Source organism: Hevea brasiliensis, chromosome 14 (genome assembly GCF_030052815.1).
Source record: "Hevea brasiliensis isolate MT/VB/25A 57/8 chromosome 14, ASM3005281v1, whole genome shotgun sequence".
Taxonomy (NCBI): Eukaryota; Viridiplantae; Streptophyta; class Magnoliopsida; order Malpighiales; family Euphorbiaceae; genus Hevea; species Hevea brasiliensis.
Window position 1 is genome coordinate 86,875,847 of NC_079506.1, and position 17,975 is coordinate 86,893,821.

Below are 17,975 nucleotides of genomic sequence, written 5' to 3' on the forward strand. Positions count from 1 at the left end.
CATATAGAATGGCACTGCGAGTGAAAGAGTTGAAAGTGCAGTTGCAAGAATTGCTTGACAAGGGCTTTATCCGCCCTAGTGTGTCACCTTGGGGAGCGCCAGTGTTGTTTGTAAAGAAGAAAGATGGCACTCTCCGCTTGTGTATTGATTATCGGCAGTTGAATAAGGTGACAATAAAGAATAGATATCCATTGCCCCGCATTGATGACTTGTTTGATCAGTTGAGGGTGCGGTATGTTATCCAAAATTGACCTGAGATCAGGTTATTATCAGCTGAAGGTACAAGAGCAAAGTATTCCTAAAACTGCCTTCAGAACCCGCTATGGCCATTATGAGTTCCTAGTTATGCCATTCGGGTTAACTAATGCTCCGACTGCTTTTATGGATCTGATGAACACTATCTTCAGACCATACCTCGACCAGTTTGTAGTGGTATTCATAGATGATATATTGGTCTATTCGAGGAATGCAGAAGAGCATGATAGACATCTGCGGATTGTACTGCAGACTTTGAGGGAGAAACAACTATATGCCAAATTGTCGAAGTGTGAATTTTGGCTGAAGGAGATATCCTTTTTGGGGCATGTAGTATCAGAAGAGGGCATTAAGGTAGATCCAAGTAAGATTGAAGCTGTCCTTAATTGGAGGCCACCCAGAAATGTCACAGAGATTCGTAGTTTTCTGGGTTTAGCTGGATACTACCGTAGATTTATGAAGGGATTTTCCATGTTGGCATCTCCGTTGACCAAGTTGCTCAGAAAAGATGTAAAATTTCAGTGGACGGATAAATGCCAACAGAGTTTTGATGAATTGAAGAGATGTTTGACAGAGGCTCCAGTCCTGACTTTACCTACACCGGGTAAAGAATATACAATTTATAGTGATGCTTCTCACAATGGGTTAGGCTGTGTATTGATGCAAGATCGAAATGTCATTGCCTATGCATCACGCCAGCTGAAACCGCATGAGAGGAATTATCCGACACATGATTTGGAGCTTGCAGCTATAGTGTTTGCTCTTAAGATCTGGAGACACTATTTGTATGGGGAAGTGTTACATCTACACAGATCATAAGAGTTTGAAGTATTTGGGCACCCAGAAAGAGTTGAATTTGAGACAGAGGAGATTGTTAGAGTTGATAAAAGACTATGATTTTCTGATAGACTATCAGCCAGGGAAAGCTAATGTTGTGGCTGACGCCCTAAGTCGCAAGACTATGGCAAGTCTACAGGTTACTCCTTTGTCTTTGGTACATGAGTTGAGATCATTACATGCCAGTTTAGAGATTAATGATGATGGGCAGACAACAGTTGCATGGCATGTACAGCCAGTGTTGATTGATCAGATTAGAATGGAGGCTCAGAATGATGAAAGGTATCAGAAGCTGTTGGAAGAAGTCCAGCAGGGCAAGAAACCAGAGTTTTCAATCAGAGATAATGGTTTACTGCTACACAAAGGCAGAATGTGTGTTCCTAATGATGTTGATTTGAGGCAGATCATTTTGAAGGAAGCACATGAGTCTCCTTTTGCCATGCACCCTGGTGGTACAAAAATGTATAGAGGGCTAAAGGAGCATTACTGGTGGATGGGTATGAAGAGAGATGTGGCAGAGTTTGTGTCCAAATGCCTAACTTGTCAACAAGTAAAGGCAGAGCATCAAGTACCTACTGGGTTGTTACATCCACTACCAGTGCCGGAATGGAAATGGGAAAGAATAACAATGGATTTTGTAATGGGACTTCCGCGGACACAGAAGAGTCATGATGCAGTATGGGTCATTGTCGACAGACTAACTAAGTCTGCTCATTTTCTGTCAGTCCGGATGGACTACAGTTTGGACAGATTGGCCAGGTTGTACATTAAAGAGATTGTGAGACTGCATGGAGTACCAGTATCCATTGTATCAGACAGAGATCCTAGGTTCACTTCTAGATTCTGGGGTAGTCTTCAGAGAGCCCTAGGAACTAGATTGAACTTTAGTACTGCATTCCACCCACAGACAGATGGCCAGTCTGAGAGGGTAATTCAGATCTTGGAGGACATGCTACGGGCTTGTGTGATTGAGTTTGAGGGTAGTTGGGATACACACTTGCCTTTGATTGAGTTTGCTTACAACAACAGTTACCAATCAAGCATTGGGATGCCTCCATATGAAGCTTTGTATGGCAGGAAATGTAGAACCCCGTTGTGTTGGGATGACGTGGGTGAAAGAAAGATGATCGGACCCGAAATTGTTCAACAGACTGAAGAGAAAATTAGGGTGATCAGAGATCGACTTAAGACTGCATCAGACCGGCAGAAGTCCTACATTGATTTGAAAAGAAGGGATATTGAGTATGCAGTGGGTGAGAAAGATTTCCTCAAAGTTTCTCCTTGGAAGAGAATTATGAGATTCGGCAGAAAGGGGAAACTGAGTCCTCATTTCATTGGGCCATATGAGGTTCTGGAAAGAGTGGGTCCTTTAGCATATCGTTTGGCACTACCTCCAGAGTTGGAGAAGATACATAATGTCTTCCATGTGTCCATGTTGAGGAGGTACCGATCAGACCCATCTCATGTACTACCAGTAGAAGAAATAGAAGTGAATCCAGACCTCACATATGAAGAAGAACCCATAAAGATTCTGGCTTATGAGGTGAAGCAGCTACGGAATAAGCAGATACCATTAGTAAAAGTGCTGTGGAACCATCATTCGGGCCAAGAAGCTACTTGGGAACGAGAGGAGGACATGAGGAGACAACACCCACAGCTGTTCAGAGATTGATACCAGGTAAAATTTCGAGACGAAATTTATTTTAAGGGGGGGAGAATTGTAACACCCCCATTTGTATAGCCTGGTATATTTCACTGTTCCGGTGACCGGTGTCGGTCCGGACAATTAAGGAGATTAAAATCCCTTGTAGGGTACTTAATGAGTTATCGGTATGCGAAGTGCGGTAGTTCATTAGGTATTCTACGGGATCATGTTATGCCTTACAAAGTGGTAAGGTGTGACAAAATAAGCTACTGGAACCATTTCAGAACCGGGTCAAGATTATAGGCTACCCCACCATTTTCAAACGTTATGGACGTGTTCCAGTTGTCAGATTTGGTATAGGTAAACTCGAACTCTACATTACTCAATTTTTGCCTTGTACTGGGTTAGAATAAAATTTATAAAATATTCGTGGATGATAAGAAAATTATGATTCCTATTGCAATAGCCTTATAATATTGTTAAGGACCGCGGGGCAGGTTTATAGAATTTTTAAAGCTAGTTTGGATAGTATTTGAAAAATATTAGTTTTGAAGTCTTATAATTGAGTTGTCTGATGTTGTGATTATTGTCTGGTTTGGAGGGCCCAGGAGGGGCCATATAATGATGATGAGATATGAGTTGAGTTTAGAAGTGTTATTTGAATCGTTTTACAGGTTGGGTAGGTCTTAGGTATAGGAAAAACTCTGCCGAATTTTTGGCATGAATTAGGCTGTCTATTATCTCTTTAGAGTCTTATTCTGAATTAGTGCTAATAAATCCATAATATAATTATCTAGGTGATTGAGGACAATTATTTTCTCCTACCCAACAGCTGCGATAGCCTTTGGTGTACTGTGAGTAAAATATTAATTTTAATTGTAATTGTAATTTCGATATTATTATATGTTCAAGTATGTTCATGCATCACTTATAAATATGTATTTATGTAGTTAAACACTAGGCACGTTTTATATTGCATTTATAATTGTTGAAGTGCCATGGATGTTTGTGGTAATTTGGAACAGTGTGTGTGCGTTGGCGTGCGTGTGGTATGGTATTGGATATGGACAGGACGGGTAGACATGGCTTTAGAGACACTTGCTGGGACCTGGTCCTTCGGGGTAGACACGGCTTGAGAGACACTCGTTGGGACTCCGCATTTGGTTTATTAAGCGAAAGTCCAGCTTGAGAGACACTCGCTGGCAGAGGTTGGATTAAGAGAGCTGTATAAGGGATTAGCTCCCACATATGTATTGCTTGACAGTGTTGGGTGTGTGAGTGCTCCAAATTGCCTTTTTGTTGTTATGATGTAAATTGTATAAAAATTATGATGATGTAGCATTTCATTCCACAGGGTGCATTAGCTTTAGATAGCTATAGAAATTGTACTTAAAATTGGTATTTTACTCTTTGAGTCAAACGCTCACTCCTGTTCATCTATTTTTCAAGGCTACAGGAGGATTATTTATTGTAGCTAACCTGTTCTTCTTTTTTGCAGGTCCATTGATAGTATTTAATGTATTTTGTACAATCGAGTTAAATTTTAGACTTAGCATGTGTTAAAAGTACTTATTTTTATTTTGGGCCTGTATTATAAAGTTATGTTGGACCTGTAAAATTATTAACTGTATGTTTGACTGGATGGGATGAGGGAGCTGAGCTCCCATTGGACTTTTGATATTATGAGCATGTAGAGGGTGAGCTGAGCTCTCCAATTTTATTATATATTGTATTTACAGGTCGAGCGAGTTAAAAACTCCTCGTTAAATGGTCCATTTTATGGTCGGACTCTGTCCGATTGAATTCTTAAAATTGGGCACAAATGGGCCTTAGGATTGGGTTGAGAAATAGTTAGGCTTACTACAGGCCTCGGGGGCTTTAGCCTATCCCAGGTTCTAGTGCCAGTCCGGCCCATAGGTTGGGTCGTGACAAATAACTTTTAAAATTATTTTTATAATAAATAACTTTTATAGTATATTAATAAAATTAAGAGTATTATTTTAAAATTATATTATTAATATAAAAAAATGAAAAAATGTAAAATATACTATTCCTGATCATTCCATATAAGATTGTGAATTTATTTTACTTATTAATGATTATGTTTTAGGAGCATAAAATAATAAAGATATATTTTCTTAATGATTCGTAATAATTTTTTATTAATTTTATTATAAATTAAACTGAATATTATTAAATTTAAATATATTAAAAAATATGATTGCACTAATAATTAAAATAAATGTTTAAGCATAAAGATATAAATTGAATCACTTTTTATATTTGAATATTAATATCCTTTTCCACTAAATAAAGATGAATTATCATTTACATGTTGTATTCTAGTGACTAACAACATTATGGAATATTATGAATTGAACTTTAATAAAAAGCTTCATACAATTTGCAATTTATCTATGAATTTCACAATTTGAAAATCAAATTGGCATCCCTTTTTCCTCTTTTTATGTAAAGATAATTAAACAAATAAACTTTTAAGAAAATGGAATGGTCAAAGATAAAATCTCTCCATTACAAAAACGTCAAGCCACTAAACACCTCATATAATGGGTTGGGAATCTATTTGTAGAGCCACCAAACATCAAATCTATTTATCTTTACTAATCAGCTTTAGCTCATAGTACGGAATAGCTTTCATACTGTGATATATCGGATTTGAGTCTCAATCAGAATTAATTATATCATAAAATAATTTATTTATTTTTATTTATTTTTCTAATAACAGTTGAAATATTGAATTTTTTTTTTAAATAGAAGTATGAACTCAAACTTAAATACGTTAATGAGTAATAATATGTTTTCAATCACTAAACTAAATTTGATTAGGTAATTTAATAACTAATTCTCAATTAATGTCCTAAAAGCACTTATTAGAAAAATCTTTTAGTTTGGTACAAAATATTTATGCTATACATAAGATTTTGACAAACCTTCTCCCTTTAAATTAGCTTTTGTGGTGAAGTTAGATCTAATTTATTTTTTTATATATATAATATTGGAGCCTACTTTGCTTTCATGTTGGGCTAGATGTGTTTACTTGCAAGTCTCATGCTTCAAATGATCATCTATGGGCGTGAGGAATATGTTGCTTCAAATTAGTTTGGTATAAAGCATTTGTATTATATATAAGATTTGAGTAAATCTCCTCTCTTTGAATAAACCTTTAGGGGTGAAATTAAGTCCAATCTATTTTTTCTAGAAAAAATTTAAAATAGTAATTCAATCAAATCAAATTAATTAATTAAAATCATAAAATGACCAAAATAAGATTAGGTAATAGAAAATTACAAATAATATAAAGATTTTTTAACGCATGCCTTCGTAATATTGTTTAAAGTATAATCATTTGAATTTATCTATATTCATTATTATAAGATTTTTTTATCATAAATTAATTATATTTTAATCACATTTCATTCTTCTTTATTATTAAACCATATTATAGTAACTAAGATAATAACACATTACAAGACGTTAAAGTATTTTTATTACTCCTTAACTAATATTATAAAACAGTTTTAGAAAAATCTATAAAATAATATTATTATTTTTATATAATTGACTCTAATTATAACTCAAACTCAATATCTCATAGTCTCGAATGTGACTTTAATACCACCAAATTAAAATTTATTAGTAATTTTATTTTTTTGAAGTTATTATTTTTATTTTATTTATTTAAAGCATTTTTGTAATGAATTTCAAATAAAATTATTTTATAAATTATTTTAAATTCATACTTAAATAAGATGCTCTCCACATTTATAAGTCTAATATAAATTTATGACTCTAATCAATTAAAGAAAATCTGTAATTTTTTAAATTTAAATATCAAATTTTAAATTCTCCATCCAAACATAACATATCCTAAATTTATCATGCTTATATAGAGGAGTGTGTCCTTAAAACCATTTAGAAAAAATAATTTCAATATTAAAAATTAATCTTAAATAGCCCTATTTGTAAGTTAAAAAAAAATAAAGTTGTGAAATGCACTAGATATCATAAGATTTTGATTTATTAATTATAAAAATTTATTTTATTTTAATAATAACAAGGATATCCCTCTTCCATCAAGTGAAGTATAAACATCCACCGCAATTAAAATATTAAACATAAACTTCCTCCTTTAACTAATAATTGTATACTTTTCTTTTTTCATATATAACTTATTAAATTGGTGGATTTTATAAGAAAACAAAAGCACACATTAAAAGTTTTTTTTTTTTAAGATACAATGAATGGATAATAATTGATGTATGATATAATAAAGATTAATTACCTCTTTTTTATTATAAATATAAATAATTTTAAAATAAATAAATAAATAAATTGAATTTGAGATTTTCCCATTTTCCATACTTTAAATGTGAAAGAAGATGGATTATTGAAATAACAAGCAAATTATCTTGAATGTCTTGTGTTTGTTTGGTATAAAAAATTTGAAATGAAATTTGCTTGGGAGTCCCATTATAATGAAAAGGACAAAGCTAATCAATGGTTACTTGTGAAACTTGACATTTTCATGCCATGGAAGAAGAGGAATCCATGTCATTTTCCACTTCCAAATTATTATTTTATAAATAATAATTTTAAATTATTTAAATTAATATGAAAGAATATATTTTTAAAATTATTCAAAAAATAATTTCAAAACTTGAAAATTATTTAATCCTTATTTTAATTAAATTATTAGTGTGTTGCAATTTTTTTTTTTAAAAAAAGTTGCTGCAATTTAAATATATTAAAATACTAATAATAAAAAAATTCTAAGGTTTCATCCAATCATTGGAGCAGTGTTTTACCAAAAAAATTATCATTTTTATTTTGTGGATTGTTGAAAAAGGAACATATTCTAAGACAAAAGAAGGGCATTTGGTATTTGCCTAATGATCACTGACTCATTATTCTGCTCTTTGAATTGACCACACTAACTCCATCTTCATTTACAATAAATAATTAATAATAATAGCAATAATTTAAATAAAAAAAATTATAAAGAAATAATAAATTTAGTATTTCAATAATTGAATGACTATCTTCAAATATAAATAATAAAATTAATAACTTTTTTTTTAATAAAAAATGGTTTAGGAATAGAGGGTATTTCTGGAAAGGCACATGCAAATAAATTACAATTATTCTGTGTTACTGATCACGTAAAGAATATATTCAAAATTATATAATAAAATAATAATTTCATATCAATATTTGATATAAAATAATAAATAAATAAATACTATTTAAATAAATATATAAATATAATTATATTTTTTATAAAAAAATTACAAAATAGTTATAAAATTATGAGACCTACGCATGCATGTATAGTATAGTTACAACAAGGAAAGGAGTCTTATTAATTTCTTAGCTCATCAACATATCAAGAAGGATAGGATAGAAGTTAGATGGGATAGGATACCCTTATCATCCATTTCCACTAAAAAGCTTACATACTACTAAAAGTTTATAGTAAAACTCATATGTTGTACACTTGCTAGAAATTATTATAATAAATTCTTAAATGTTTGAGTTTATCTTTAGACTTAAAATCAATTACTTTTTATTTAATTATACTGATTTATTCATATATTTATAAAGAGTTTAAATTTTAATTAAAAAAAACATGCATAATAAAAAATTTCAAATATTGATAATTGTTAAAAATTTTATATCTAAATTAACATATTTTAGTTTAAGAAAAGGGTTGTGAAGTAGTGTCTTCAAAGGTTTAGGGGGCATAAATATGATAATGAAGGTGAGTTGCAGAGAGAGAGAGCAAGAATTTTTTTTTTTTTTTTTAAATAAGAACTTCAAGTTGACATGGCACATAATCGAAGGAAAAATCACAAAATTCCAACATGTTTTCCAACTATGGGAGACTGAATATCATTACAAACTGACCACTCTGACACCCGAAAAAATCTATACATAAATACTTTATATTATACAATTTCATTTAACAGTCTTTGATTATTGGCTGTGCGTTTAATTCTTTTCCCTGTTGGGTGGTAGATTCTGAGAGCTATATAAGGAGGGGAATAAGCTGGCTGTGAGGCAGGTCATTCTTGAGGAAGAGAGCGTATCGCTCTTAGTAGGAGAAGGGAGGGAGAACTATTACCACCACCAACAGCGGAGAATAATGGATGGGGATAGAGAGGATTCTTGGCCCCGAAAGGTTCATGATGAGGAACAGTTGAGTGTTGAGATTCCTGAGACTGCTCATCAGATTAGCAGTGGTTTGTTTTGTTCCCATGTCTCTTTCATATTTTGGGCTGGGCTGGTATTTCTGTTTTGGTATTTCCATTTCTGTGGTGTCTTGCCAGATTTGTAGAGTCTTCCGGTGAGAAGTGTGTGTAAATGATTTTAATGATATGGGATTCTTGTAAAATGGTGTTTTTGTTAATACCTTTTTTTCATTGATCATATTTGATGCTGAAAGAACCTTAATTTTCGTTGGAAATTGCGTTTTGATTGGCCTTTTCAACCTCTAGATTCAGATTTCCTTTTATTGAGATGTTTTAGGACAGATTCAATCTGACATGCAACCATTTATAGCTTTTTTTTTTTTGGGCTATTTGGTTGTTTTTGGTTCAACATCAGACTGAGCAAATGGAGTAATGAATTGTCTTTGTTTAGGAAAAAGTATTCTTCAAATATGGTTTGTTGGTGAAAACAAAGACAGGAAGACGGTGTTTGTTGGTGATTTTTATTTCTTTTAGCATAGTTTTATGGCATTAAGTTATTGTTTGCATTTAGCTCATTTATTTGTTTGTTTGTTTATTGCAATTTACAGATTCATGGTTTCAAGTGGGTTTTGTGCTCACAACCGGTGTCAACAGTGCCTACGTACTGGGATATTCTGCGACTATTATGGTTCCTCTGGGTTGGGTTGTTGGTATAGTTGGTTTGATTATAGCTGCCGCAATATCATTGTATGCAAATTCTCTTGTTGCCAATCTTCATGAATTTGGGGGGAAGAGACACATCAGATACAGAGATCTTGCAGGATATATTTACGGTGAGTGAGCAAAGATGAAATCTAAAAGAATAAACAATTGTACATCTCTCGTATTCAAATTAATATCATGTAATCAGTTATTTGATTTTATAAGTTCGTTAATTATTTAGTTCGCCTATGTTTGATAGGATAGGACCTTTTTTTATTGCAGGTAAGCAAGCATATTCTATTACATGGGGATTGCAATACGTTAATCTTTTCATGATTAACACTGGATACATTATTTTGGCTGGTCAGGCTCTCAAGGTAAGATCAAATTGGAAAATTGGCTGCCTTTTCCTGCAATGACAGGGCGGCAATTTTACATAAAAAGTTTGTTCAGAAGGCTAATCAAGTATTTGCATTTGGTTATGTTTCTTTGAAAGGAAACTCAGTCCTTTCTCACTGTACATAAAAGCATTTGAGGAGGTAGGCAAGAGCAAGAGTCTTAAAAATTCTCCTTTATGCTATCGGTTCGTTCAACTTATATTTCATAGTCTATAATTAAACTAAGAGCTAGGAGCTAAAACTGGAAATTTTTTGCTTCATTAATTGTAACATTACTGAACAAGTGTAATGGTTACATTCATTTGATGAATGAAGTTTAAAGTCATTTGCAGCTCTCTGCTGATTCTATTTACTTGTTTATGCAGGCCGTCTATGTTCTTTTTAGGGATGACAATGAAATGAAGCTCCCATACTTTATTGCCATTGCTGGATTTGTATGTGCTTTGTTTGCCATTTCGATTCCCCATTTGTCAGCCCTAAGAATTTGGCTAGGAGTTTCAACAGTCCTCAGTCTGATATATATCAGTATAGCCATTGTTCTCTCAATTAGAGATGGTAAGTCAAGAAGCTGAAAATTATTGTACTAGGGTCATGCGAATTTTGAAATTGATTCTGGTAGGTAGGACCATGCACCTTATTCTACGTGATTTCATTTTTGGTGATCTATACTTGCTTGTAATGAAGAATAGGAGGATTTTTACAGAAGTCTTAACAGTACTTTGGATTAAAATAGAAAATGGCATCTCTTGAATGAGCTAATACTTTATGCAATGAACCCTGCATGCCTGTATCTTTTTTTTGTTGCAATCAATAGCATCAACATGGTAGTTGTCATCATATTTGTAGCATTTGGATAATCAGTTCTTTGGCTGGGGTCGTCTCTCCTCGCCAATGCACAAAAATTTTGTTACTAAACTTCTCCTGTTCTTCAATTTTATGTAGTTGTCATTATATCTGGCTGAGTAAGAAATGGCAAAATGGCACATTTGATCTGATCCTTTCAATGCTTCAAAACTACGCTGTGGATTTTGTGTTTTAATTATTAGTACTGTGCTGAATTTGAAATTATTAAATATTCTATTGTAGGCCTCAAAGCACCACCGAGGGATTATAGCATTCCAGGAACCTCAGCATCTAAAATATTTACATCAATTGGGGCAGGTGCTAGCCTTGTTTTTGCATTTAACACAGGAATGCTTCCAGAGATACAGGTATGAGAGGAATTGGAATGCATTCGAATTCTCACTGATCATGGGCATGTTCTTGATCCATCTAAATAGCAAAATACTGGATTATATGCATTTATTGTTGAATAGCTATGGCTTCTGTTCACTTTCATGAATTCAGATTCACTGATAATTGTCTGGCTGGCACAATTATGAATGCTTTTAGGGGCTAATGTTTATGATGCTACTTCCTGAAAGAAATAGGTTGATGTGGGGAATAATCGAAGGGGTGCCTGAACAGACTCATAAGCACACACACACGTGCACACACAAATAGGGACACCAAGGTGAGTATGGCTGGAAAGTGACTCTGGCATGGATCCTTGGATGGTTCAAATAGCAATAGTGGAGGAATGGAACTAATTCAATGAGTGAAGTACTTGGTGGGTGTTCAGAATGCTGTTGGGGTATGTTTGAAAAACAGATTAAATGAAAGAAGAGGGGAAAATTAACATGTTTAGATGCTCTAACTATCGATAAATCTTTCTTGTTCTTACAGATGACCAAGTTATTATCTTTCATTTTTTTTTTTTTTTTCTGAAGACCTACTTAGAGCTTTAGACTAAGGATAAGTTTTGATGTCTCCAAGCTGATGTGGGGCCTGATTGTTGGCATAAATACCTTTTGCTACTTTGTTTCTGTTTCTGCCCTCAACTATATATCTGTTGCTGATTAATTTAAAACAGGCAACAATAAGGCAACCTGTTGTTAGTAACATGATGAAGGCACTGTATTTTCAATTCACAATTGGAAGTTTGCCATTGTTTGCTGTCGCCTGGATTGGTTATTGGGCTTATGGAAATTCAACAACAACCTATTTGCTTAGCAGCGTCAATGGTCCAGTTTGGGTGAAGACAGTAGCCAACATTTCTGCTTTCCTGCAATCTGTCATTTCTTTGCACGTAATTCATCAACACTAATGATATTCTTGAAAATCCTTTCATGACTTGCTTTCCCAAAAATTTTCACTAGTTTTGTGCTAATTTAACCCTTGCTTCTTGCAGATTTTTGCAAGTCCAATGTATGAGTACTTGGATACCAAGTTTGGGATTAAAGGTAGTCCATTAGCAATCCGCAACTTGTCTTTTCGATTTGGGGTGAGAGGTGGCTACCTAACCATTAACACATTGGTGTCAGCTCTTCTGCCTTTCCTTGGAGATTTTGAAAGCCTTACTGGGGCTATCAGCACCTTCCCCCTTACATTTATCCTAGCTAACCACATGTACCTAAGGGCAAAAAAGAACATACTAACCAATTGGCAAAAGCAATGGCATTGGCTCAATGTTTGTTTCTTTGGCTGTATGTCTCTCGCAGCAGCAGTTGCAGCTCTGAGGCTTATTGCAGTAGATTCCAAGACTTACCATTTTTTTGCAGATTTATGATGATTTTTGTAATGGGGAGATTCAATTAAACCCCTTCTTCAGAAATCAGAAAATGTGTCACAGTGATCAAGTAACGTTTAGATTTCTTCTTCTATTTGGCTTTTGCTTGTAGCTTTAAGCATGGAATAAAATAGTTTATTTTTCAATCATCCTTCTTCAGTCGTGTCTCTGAATTTGCAAAAATTGAGCTAAACCACTCTTCCTCGTCATCATTTGCCTTCAATTCCCATAATGATTAATGAATATAAACAAGCAATTAAACAATAATATATTAATAAAAATAATAAGAAAAAGAGCGATGCAACCAATATAATCAAACGCTGAAATCACAAGACAACACAGATGACAGTAAAAATTTGGACGGTTTTTTTCATTAATTAATCAATATGACAAATATCAACAACAAACTGATTCTGTAGAAAGCCAATTCTACAATCATTTCCTGAAAGAATTAACCAAAAAAAAAAAAAGGTAAGAAGGATAAAATGATATTCCTCTACAACCCCTATCCGGGACTAATAGAGATAAATCAGTCGCTTATTTGAGTTTTCTACTTCCTGCTAATCCTGAACTTGTTGCTGATACAAATGGAAACCAATCTCCAGGTTTCCCTGTAAAAAAAATAGAATTTAGAGGGCAAAATCCATAGCACCGTTCGCAACCCAAAGTCCCTTCCGAAGAAGTTGTTACAGTCCTGGCACTGATGGAAACAAAATATATATTTGGGGAAAATTGCAATAAAAGCTTTCAGTGATTTACGCATCATTTGCTCCGTTTCTTGGCTTCACTGTACAGGATGACTCCAAAGACTGTAAGTGTGTAACCAAGCATTCCAGTTACAGAAACTGGATTTCTGAAAATTAAAATTGAAACCACAACAGCCACAGCCCCTTTTGCATTTCCTAGAACCTGGCAGATCAATAACACTTTTAATGGTAATGATAAAGGCAGCCTTGAAAAGAATAACTTAAGGATGATGGAAAAATACTGAGTTCTTAAAAAAAAAAAAAGAAACATAGGACAGATATCCAAGTCATGACAGACAGTAATTCAGTTGATCTTGAGACTGGTGGTAAAGTAAAGATGGTTTGTATACCTTCTACAGTAAAAAGGGATTCATAAACAACAAAGATAATCAATAAAAAGTTACGACATCATAATCTCAACATGATAAATTCACTTCTAAATGTGATTTGAAAAATCTTTATGGGCATGACACAAACAGCAAAAGAGACCCCACGACATTATAACTTTGCTTAACCTGCAAATCTGCTGTCATTCTCTTGTCCTCTCCTTCCTTTCAACTTATGACAAAACCACTTCTCAGTGGTACAGACCATTAATATTTTGTTCGCACTTAATGAATTCGCATCATATTCTCTTTTTCGCATCATATTCTCTTTTGGTGTCGCATAGGGCTTCTTAAAACAAAATTGGTTTATCATTCTCTCTCAGCTTCCAATGGACCAGTCAGTAGAGTTCCTCAAACACTAAAAAATTAACTTCCACGTATAGCTATCAGCAGTCTAGCCCAACAAGCTAATGCCACAAACACAACTTTTGTTGTTGTCATTACATTTCTCTTACCTAAATAGAAATTCAACTGTAACAATCCCAAATTCATAAATAAAACTTTTGAAAACTTGGTCAGATCAATAATTCCGGATTAGGCTTGAATCACTGTTCATCAAATTAGATATTGATCCAAAGTACCAGGAAAAGAACAACCATAGAAACAACAAATGAGGGAAAACCATAACGAATAAAATTTGAAAATTTTTGGGGAAAGAAATGGGAACAAAATGGACCAAGAAAAAGAGGCAACTGAAATTGTTAGCTGATAAGAATATCTGAAAAATTCACAATAACACCACCAATCATTGATCAAACGCATTATTCAATAAATTTCAGCAAATTAGCCAGCTTTACAATATAAAATCCTCTAGGACTGTAGGACATGTTCCAGACTGCAACAGCAGTTGTGAATCTAAATTTTCAATTGACTAAAGTTGCATCATACTCTCTGGATGGATGTTGCTAGTCTCATTACCTAAATAAGACCAATCTGACCAATAACATGCAAAAATTATGCAAACATTCAAATTCTTATAATCCATCAACATTTCCTTCAGAGTTTAAACTTTTGAACAAGCACCAGAAACTGTCTATTCCATATGCAGCAAATGGAAAAGATGTGCGAAAGAAGTTTCAAATTTGTTTAGATTCTTATAATTTCATGCTTCACTTTGGATAAATTTAACACCCTAAAAAGGCACTCTACCTTCTGTTTTTCAGATAGAGGGAAATAACTGCTTTCTTAAAGACCACTCTTCAAAGCACGCACAAGCATTATAATTCTATGGCATCATCATGTGTTTGGAAGGGGAACAAACAATTGAAGCATGTCTATGAAAACAAGGAATACCTGTAAAGTCAAAGCACTGGTGTGTTTTGTGACCAAAAAATTGGTCAAATTTACAAAATATGCTAGCGCTGAGTTGAATAGTAGGTACCAAACAATCTTGATATCGTCTCTGGCAAGAGCCAGTGTAATACCAACCACATTGTCTTCCATGATAAGAGTTGCCGGAAGTAAAAAGACAACAGCTATAGGAGCCATGTATAGAAGAAGGTTCATAGAATTCAGCTTCTCCCTAGAAAAAGGTTACAAGCTTTTCAGTATCCACTTTGATTTTCAGATCATTTAAAAGCAAGAATGAATTAGTGCAATCATTTTCAACTGAAAGAATAATGCAGAAAACAAAAAACAAAGATCCTTACCCCTCAGAAGAAAGCAAAATCCCTTGTAGCACTGATTTGAGTGCCCTTGCAGCTGTAGCAGAAATGCACATTATAAACCCAAATAGATGAAAACTTGGTTCACCCTATGGCCAGAGAAAATAACTGAATAAGCATTTAGCTCCAGGGGATCAATCTGAATTGCACAGAACACTAAATAGATCTCATAAAGAAACATTGAATCCTATATTTCACTTCAACTCCAGCTTCTAGACACAATGTACTAAAACAAAGGCAAAACCAGAAATTTTCTTTTTCCTTGCACGTTTTATTAGAAATCTCATGGTTGTTTCTTTCGCAAACCTTATCAAATTGCTCTCCCCATAATCAAAACCCCTTCAACAGCAATAGCTAAAATAAGAAAACCTCAATAATATACCCACAGCTCAATTTCAACACCCAGCATTATTCAGATAAAAAGTCAAACCGGCCCAGTAAAATTTAACTAAATCCCATCAACAATTCAAAATAAAATTTAAAAGTAACTAATTCTCTCGTATCTTCCCCAACTGATATAAATACAAAACAAATTCAACTTAAACAGATATAATTCAAACCAATTCCTTGTAAAAATCAACTTATTTTAGCACCAATAAAAGTAAACCCATTTCCACAATTCATATAACCAAAAGTCTAAAACAACCATTATTTTAAAAAATTGAGGAAAAAAAAAAAACATGAACACGCACCCCACTGGCAATAATTACTCCAGTAACGACTGGAATCAAGGTGACATAAGTAAGCCAAGCCTCTCTCTTAAGGGTCATCAAATAAGCGAAAACAGCAGTAAAAAACGGTGTCGTAGCACCTACAGCCTGATTGAAAGAGACGGGAAGGAACCTCAAAGAAATGTTACCAAACACGACCGATACACAAAAGACGAGACTCAAGGCGGAGATCTTGAGGAATTGAAGGCGAGAGCGAATTGTCTGCATAGGGACCATCTTCATCCATGCAATGGCTATATAGCTAAGCAAACTACAAGCAGTCATATGACACATGGTAAGGAAGATCGGGTACTTGAATCCGTAATTGCTTAGCAAATACTTGTTCAGCAACAGAACCCCAATATTCGAGGAGTACCAGGCGGCCACTAGACCGATCGTGAACAACCGGGACGTGGTCTTCATGGAGGAATTTGATCAAGAAGAGCCGGTGGGGATGTATGTTTTCTGATCGGACGGCAGCGAATTGAGGCGCTGGAAGAGATTAGGTGAGCTGAGGTGAACTGGGTTGGTAAGGATCTGGAAACAGAGAGGAATTAACAGAGATTAGAGGGTCTCTCCCTCCCATGGATCTGTGACATAGATAGAAGAATTTAAAAGAAAGAGGAAAAGTTGGAGGGAAAAGGAGAGGGAAAAAGAAGGATTGGGAAATAATGTGAGTTTCCCTGCAAATATAGAGAGGAAAGAAAATGGAGGAGGCCAGGAGGGCGAGGAGGAGGAAGGGGAGGAGGAGGGTGGAGGTGGTAAACGCGTGACGTGAGGAAGGGGGCTGATTTCGTTTTTTTTTTTTTTTTTTTTTTGGTATTTATTAATTTCTAATGATTTTTTAGTTTTTGTTTTTTTTTTATCTATAAAGGGAAATTATTTCACGCGCTCGGAGTTTTTTTTTTATCTAATTCAAATTTTATAATTTAATGAATAATTAAATTATTTTTTAAATTAAATGAGAGTAACTAAAATTTTAAAAATGCAAAATATAATATTTTTTAATTTATAGTCATTTTATAAAATAATATTTCTTAAAAATTATAATTTAATGAAATTTTATATTTTATTTTACATATATATAATAAAAATATTTACATTTAAAATATATTGAATTAAAATATTTATGATACTTTATAGAAAAATAAATATATATTTATAACTTTTAAAAAATTATATAGTAAAATATTATTTTTTTTAAATTAATACTCTTCATTATTATTAAACAAATATTTTATTAACTATTTTTATAAGAAGTATGAATAACTGAATATATATTTATTAGTGCTTTAATTTTTATATTAATTTAATATATTTTATCAAATTATTATTTTATAAAAATAAAATATTAATCTACATAACATTTATAAAAGAAAATACATAAATTTTATAAAATTTTAAATTTTCCTATAAAACAAAGTAATCAACTTGCAATGTAAGTTACTTTATTTATTTATTTATTATTTATTATTTATTTATTTATTGTACATTATAAGCAAAGTTGTAGTTTGACTTTTTGAGTTTTGATTTAAATATTTTAATTTAGAGTAATTTTAAAGAAATTGGATTTCTTTTTAACTTTTAAGTATTTGAGAATAAAATTTTGCTATAAGTGCCATCAAAAGCCTACTTTATTTTAGAAAATAATTAAAGTAAATATTAGCGTTTTTTAAAATTGTTTAATTTTTTTATATTATCCACATTAAACAATAAGTTTACATTTCTTTTATAATTCATATTAAAAAAACAAAGGGAAATAAAAAAAAAATAATCTATTTATATATTTATTTAATTTTTCAAAAAAATATAAAA

General features: G+C 32.9%; 2 protein-coding genes across 3 annotated transcripts; one reads left to right on the plus strand and one right to left on the minus strand.

The window, feature by feature from the left end:
• Nucleotides 1–8,497: 8,497 nt before the first annotated feature.
• Nucleotides 8,498–12,800, plus strand: LOC110661286 (proline transporter 2). Of its 2 annotated transcripts, XM_021819879.2 has the most exons (8): nt 8,498–8,516; nt 8,774–8,997; nt 9,555–9,779; nt 9,931–10,025; nt 10,412–10,601; nt 11,133–11,257; nt 11,959–12,174; nt 12,277–12,800. In XM_021819879.2, exons 2-8 carry the CDS (start codon nt 8,901–8,903, stop codon nt 12,652–12,654), a joined length of 1,326 nt encoding a protein of 441 aa, XP_021675571.1. In that variant the 5' UTR covers nt 8,498–8,516; nt 8,774–8,900; the 3' UTR covers nt 12,655–12,800. The 2 variants fall into 2 exon arrangements, with proteins under 2 accessions (XP_021675571.1, XP_057989667.1); XM_058133684.1 differs by lacking the exon at nt 8,498–8,516 and having other exon boundaries at nt 8,545–8,997.
• Nucleotides 12,801–12,997: 197 nt separating this feature from the next.
• On the minus strand, nt 12,998–16,951 carry LOC110661287 (probable sugar phosphate/phosphate translocator At3g11320). The gene is made up of 4 exons (XM_021819881.2): nt 16,143–16,951; nt 15,436–15,539; nt 15,080–15,308; nt 12,998–13,563 (listed from the first exon to the last, which is right to left on the minus strand). Exons 1-4 carry the CDS (start codon nt 16,581–16,583, stop codon nt 13,417–13,419), a joined length of 921 nt encoding a protein of 306 aa, XP_021675573.2. The 5' UTR covers nt 16,584–16,951; the 3' UTR covers nt 12,998–13,416.
• Between the last annotated feature and the right edge of the window lie 1,024 nt (nt 16,952–17,975).

Coding starts and splice junctions, on each gene's coding strand:
- LOC110661286 (XM_021819879.2), top strand. CDS start 8,901: ATGGATGGGGATAGAGAGGATTCTTGGCCCCGAAAGGTTCATGATGAG. Junction 9,780..9,930: donor TCTTGCAGGATATATTTACG/GTGAGTGAGCAA, acceptor TTTTTATTGCAG/GTAAGCAAGCATATTCTATT. Junction 12,175..12,276: donor AATCTGTCATTTCTTTGCAC/GTAATTCATCAA, acceptor TGCTTCTTGCAG/ATTTTTGCAAGTCCAATGTA.
- LOC110661287 (XM_021819881.2), bottom strand. CDS start 16,583: ATGAAGACCACGTCCCGGTTGTTCACGATCGGTCTAGTGGCCGCCTGG. Junction 15,309..15,435: donor ATTTTGCTTTCTTCTGAGGG/GTAAGGATCTTT, acceptor ACCTTTTTCTAG/GGAGAAGCTGAATTCTATGA. Junction 13,564..15,079: donor CCAGTGCTTTGACTTTACAG/GTATTCCTTGTT, acceptor TTGATCTGCCAG/GTTCTAGGAAATGCAAAAGG.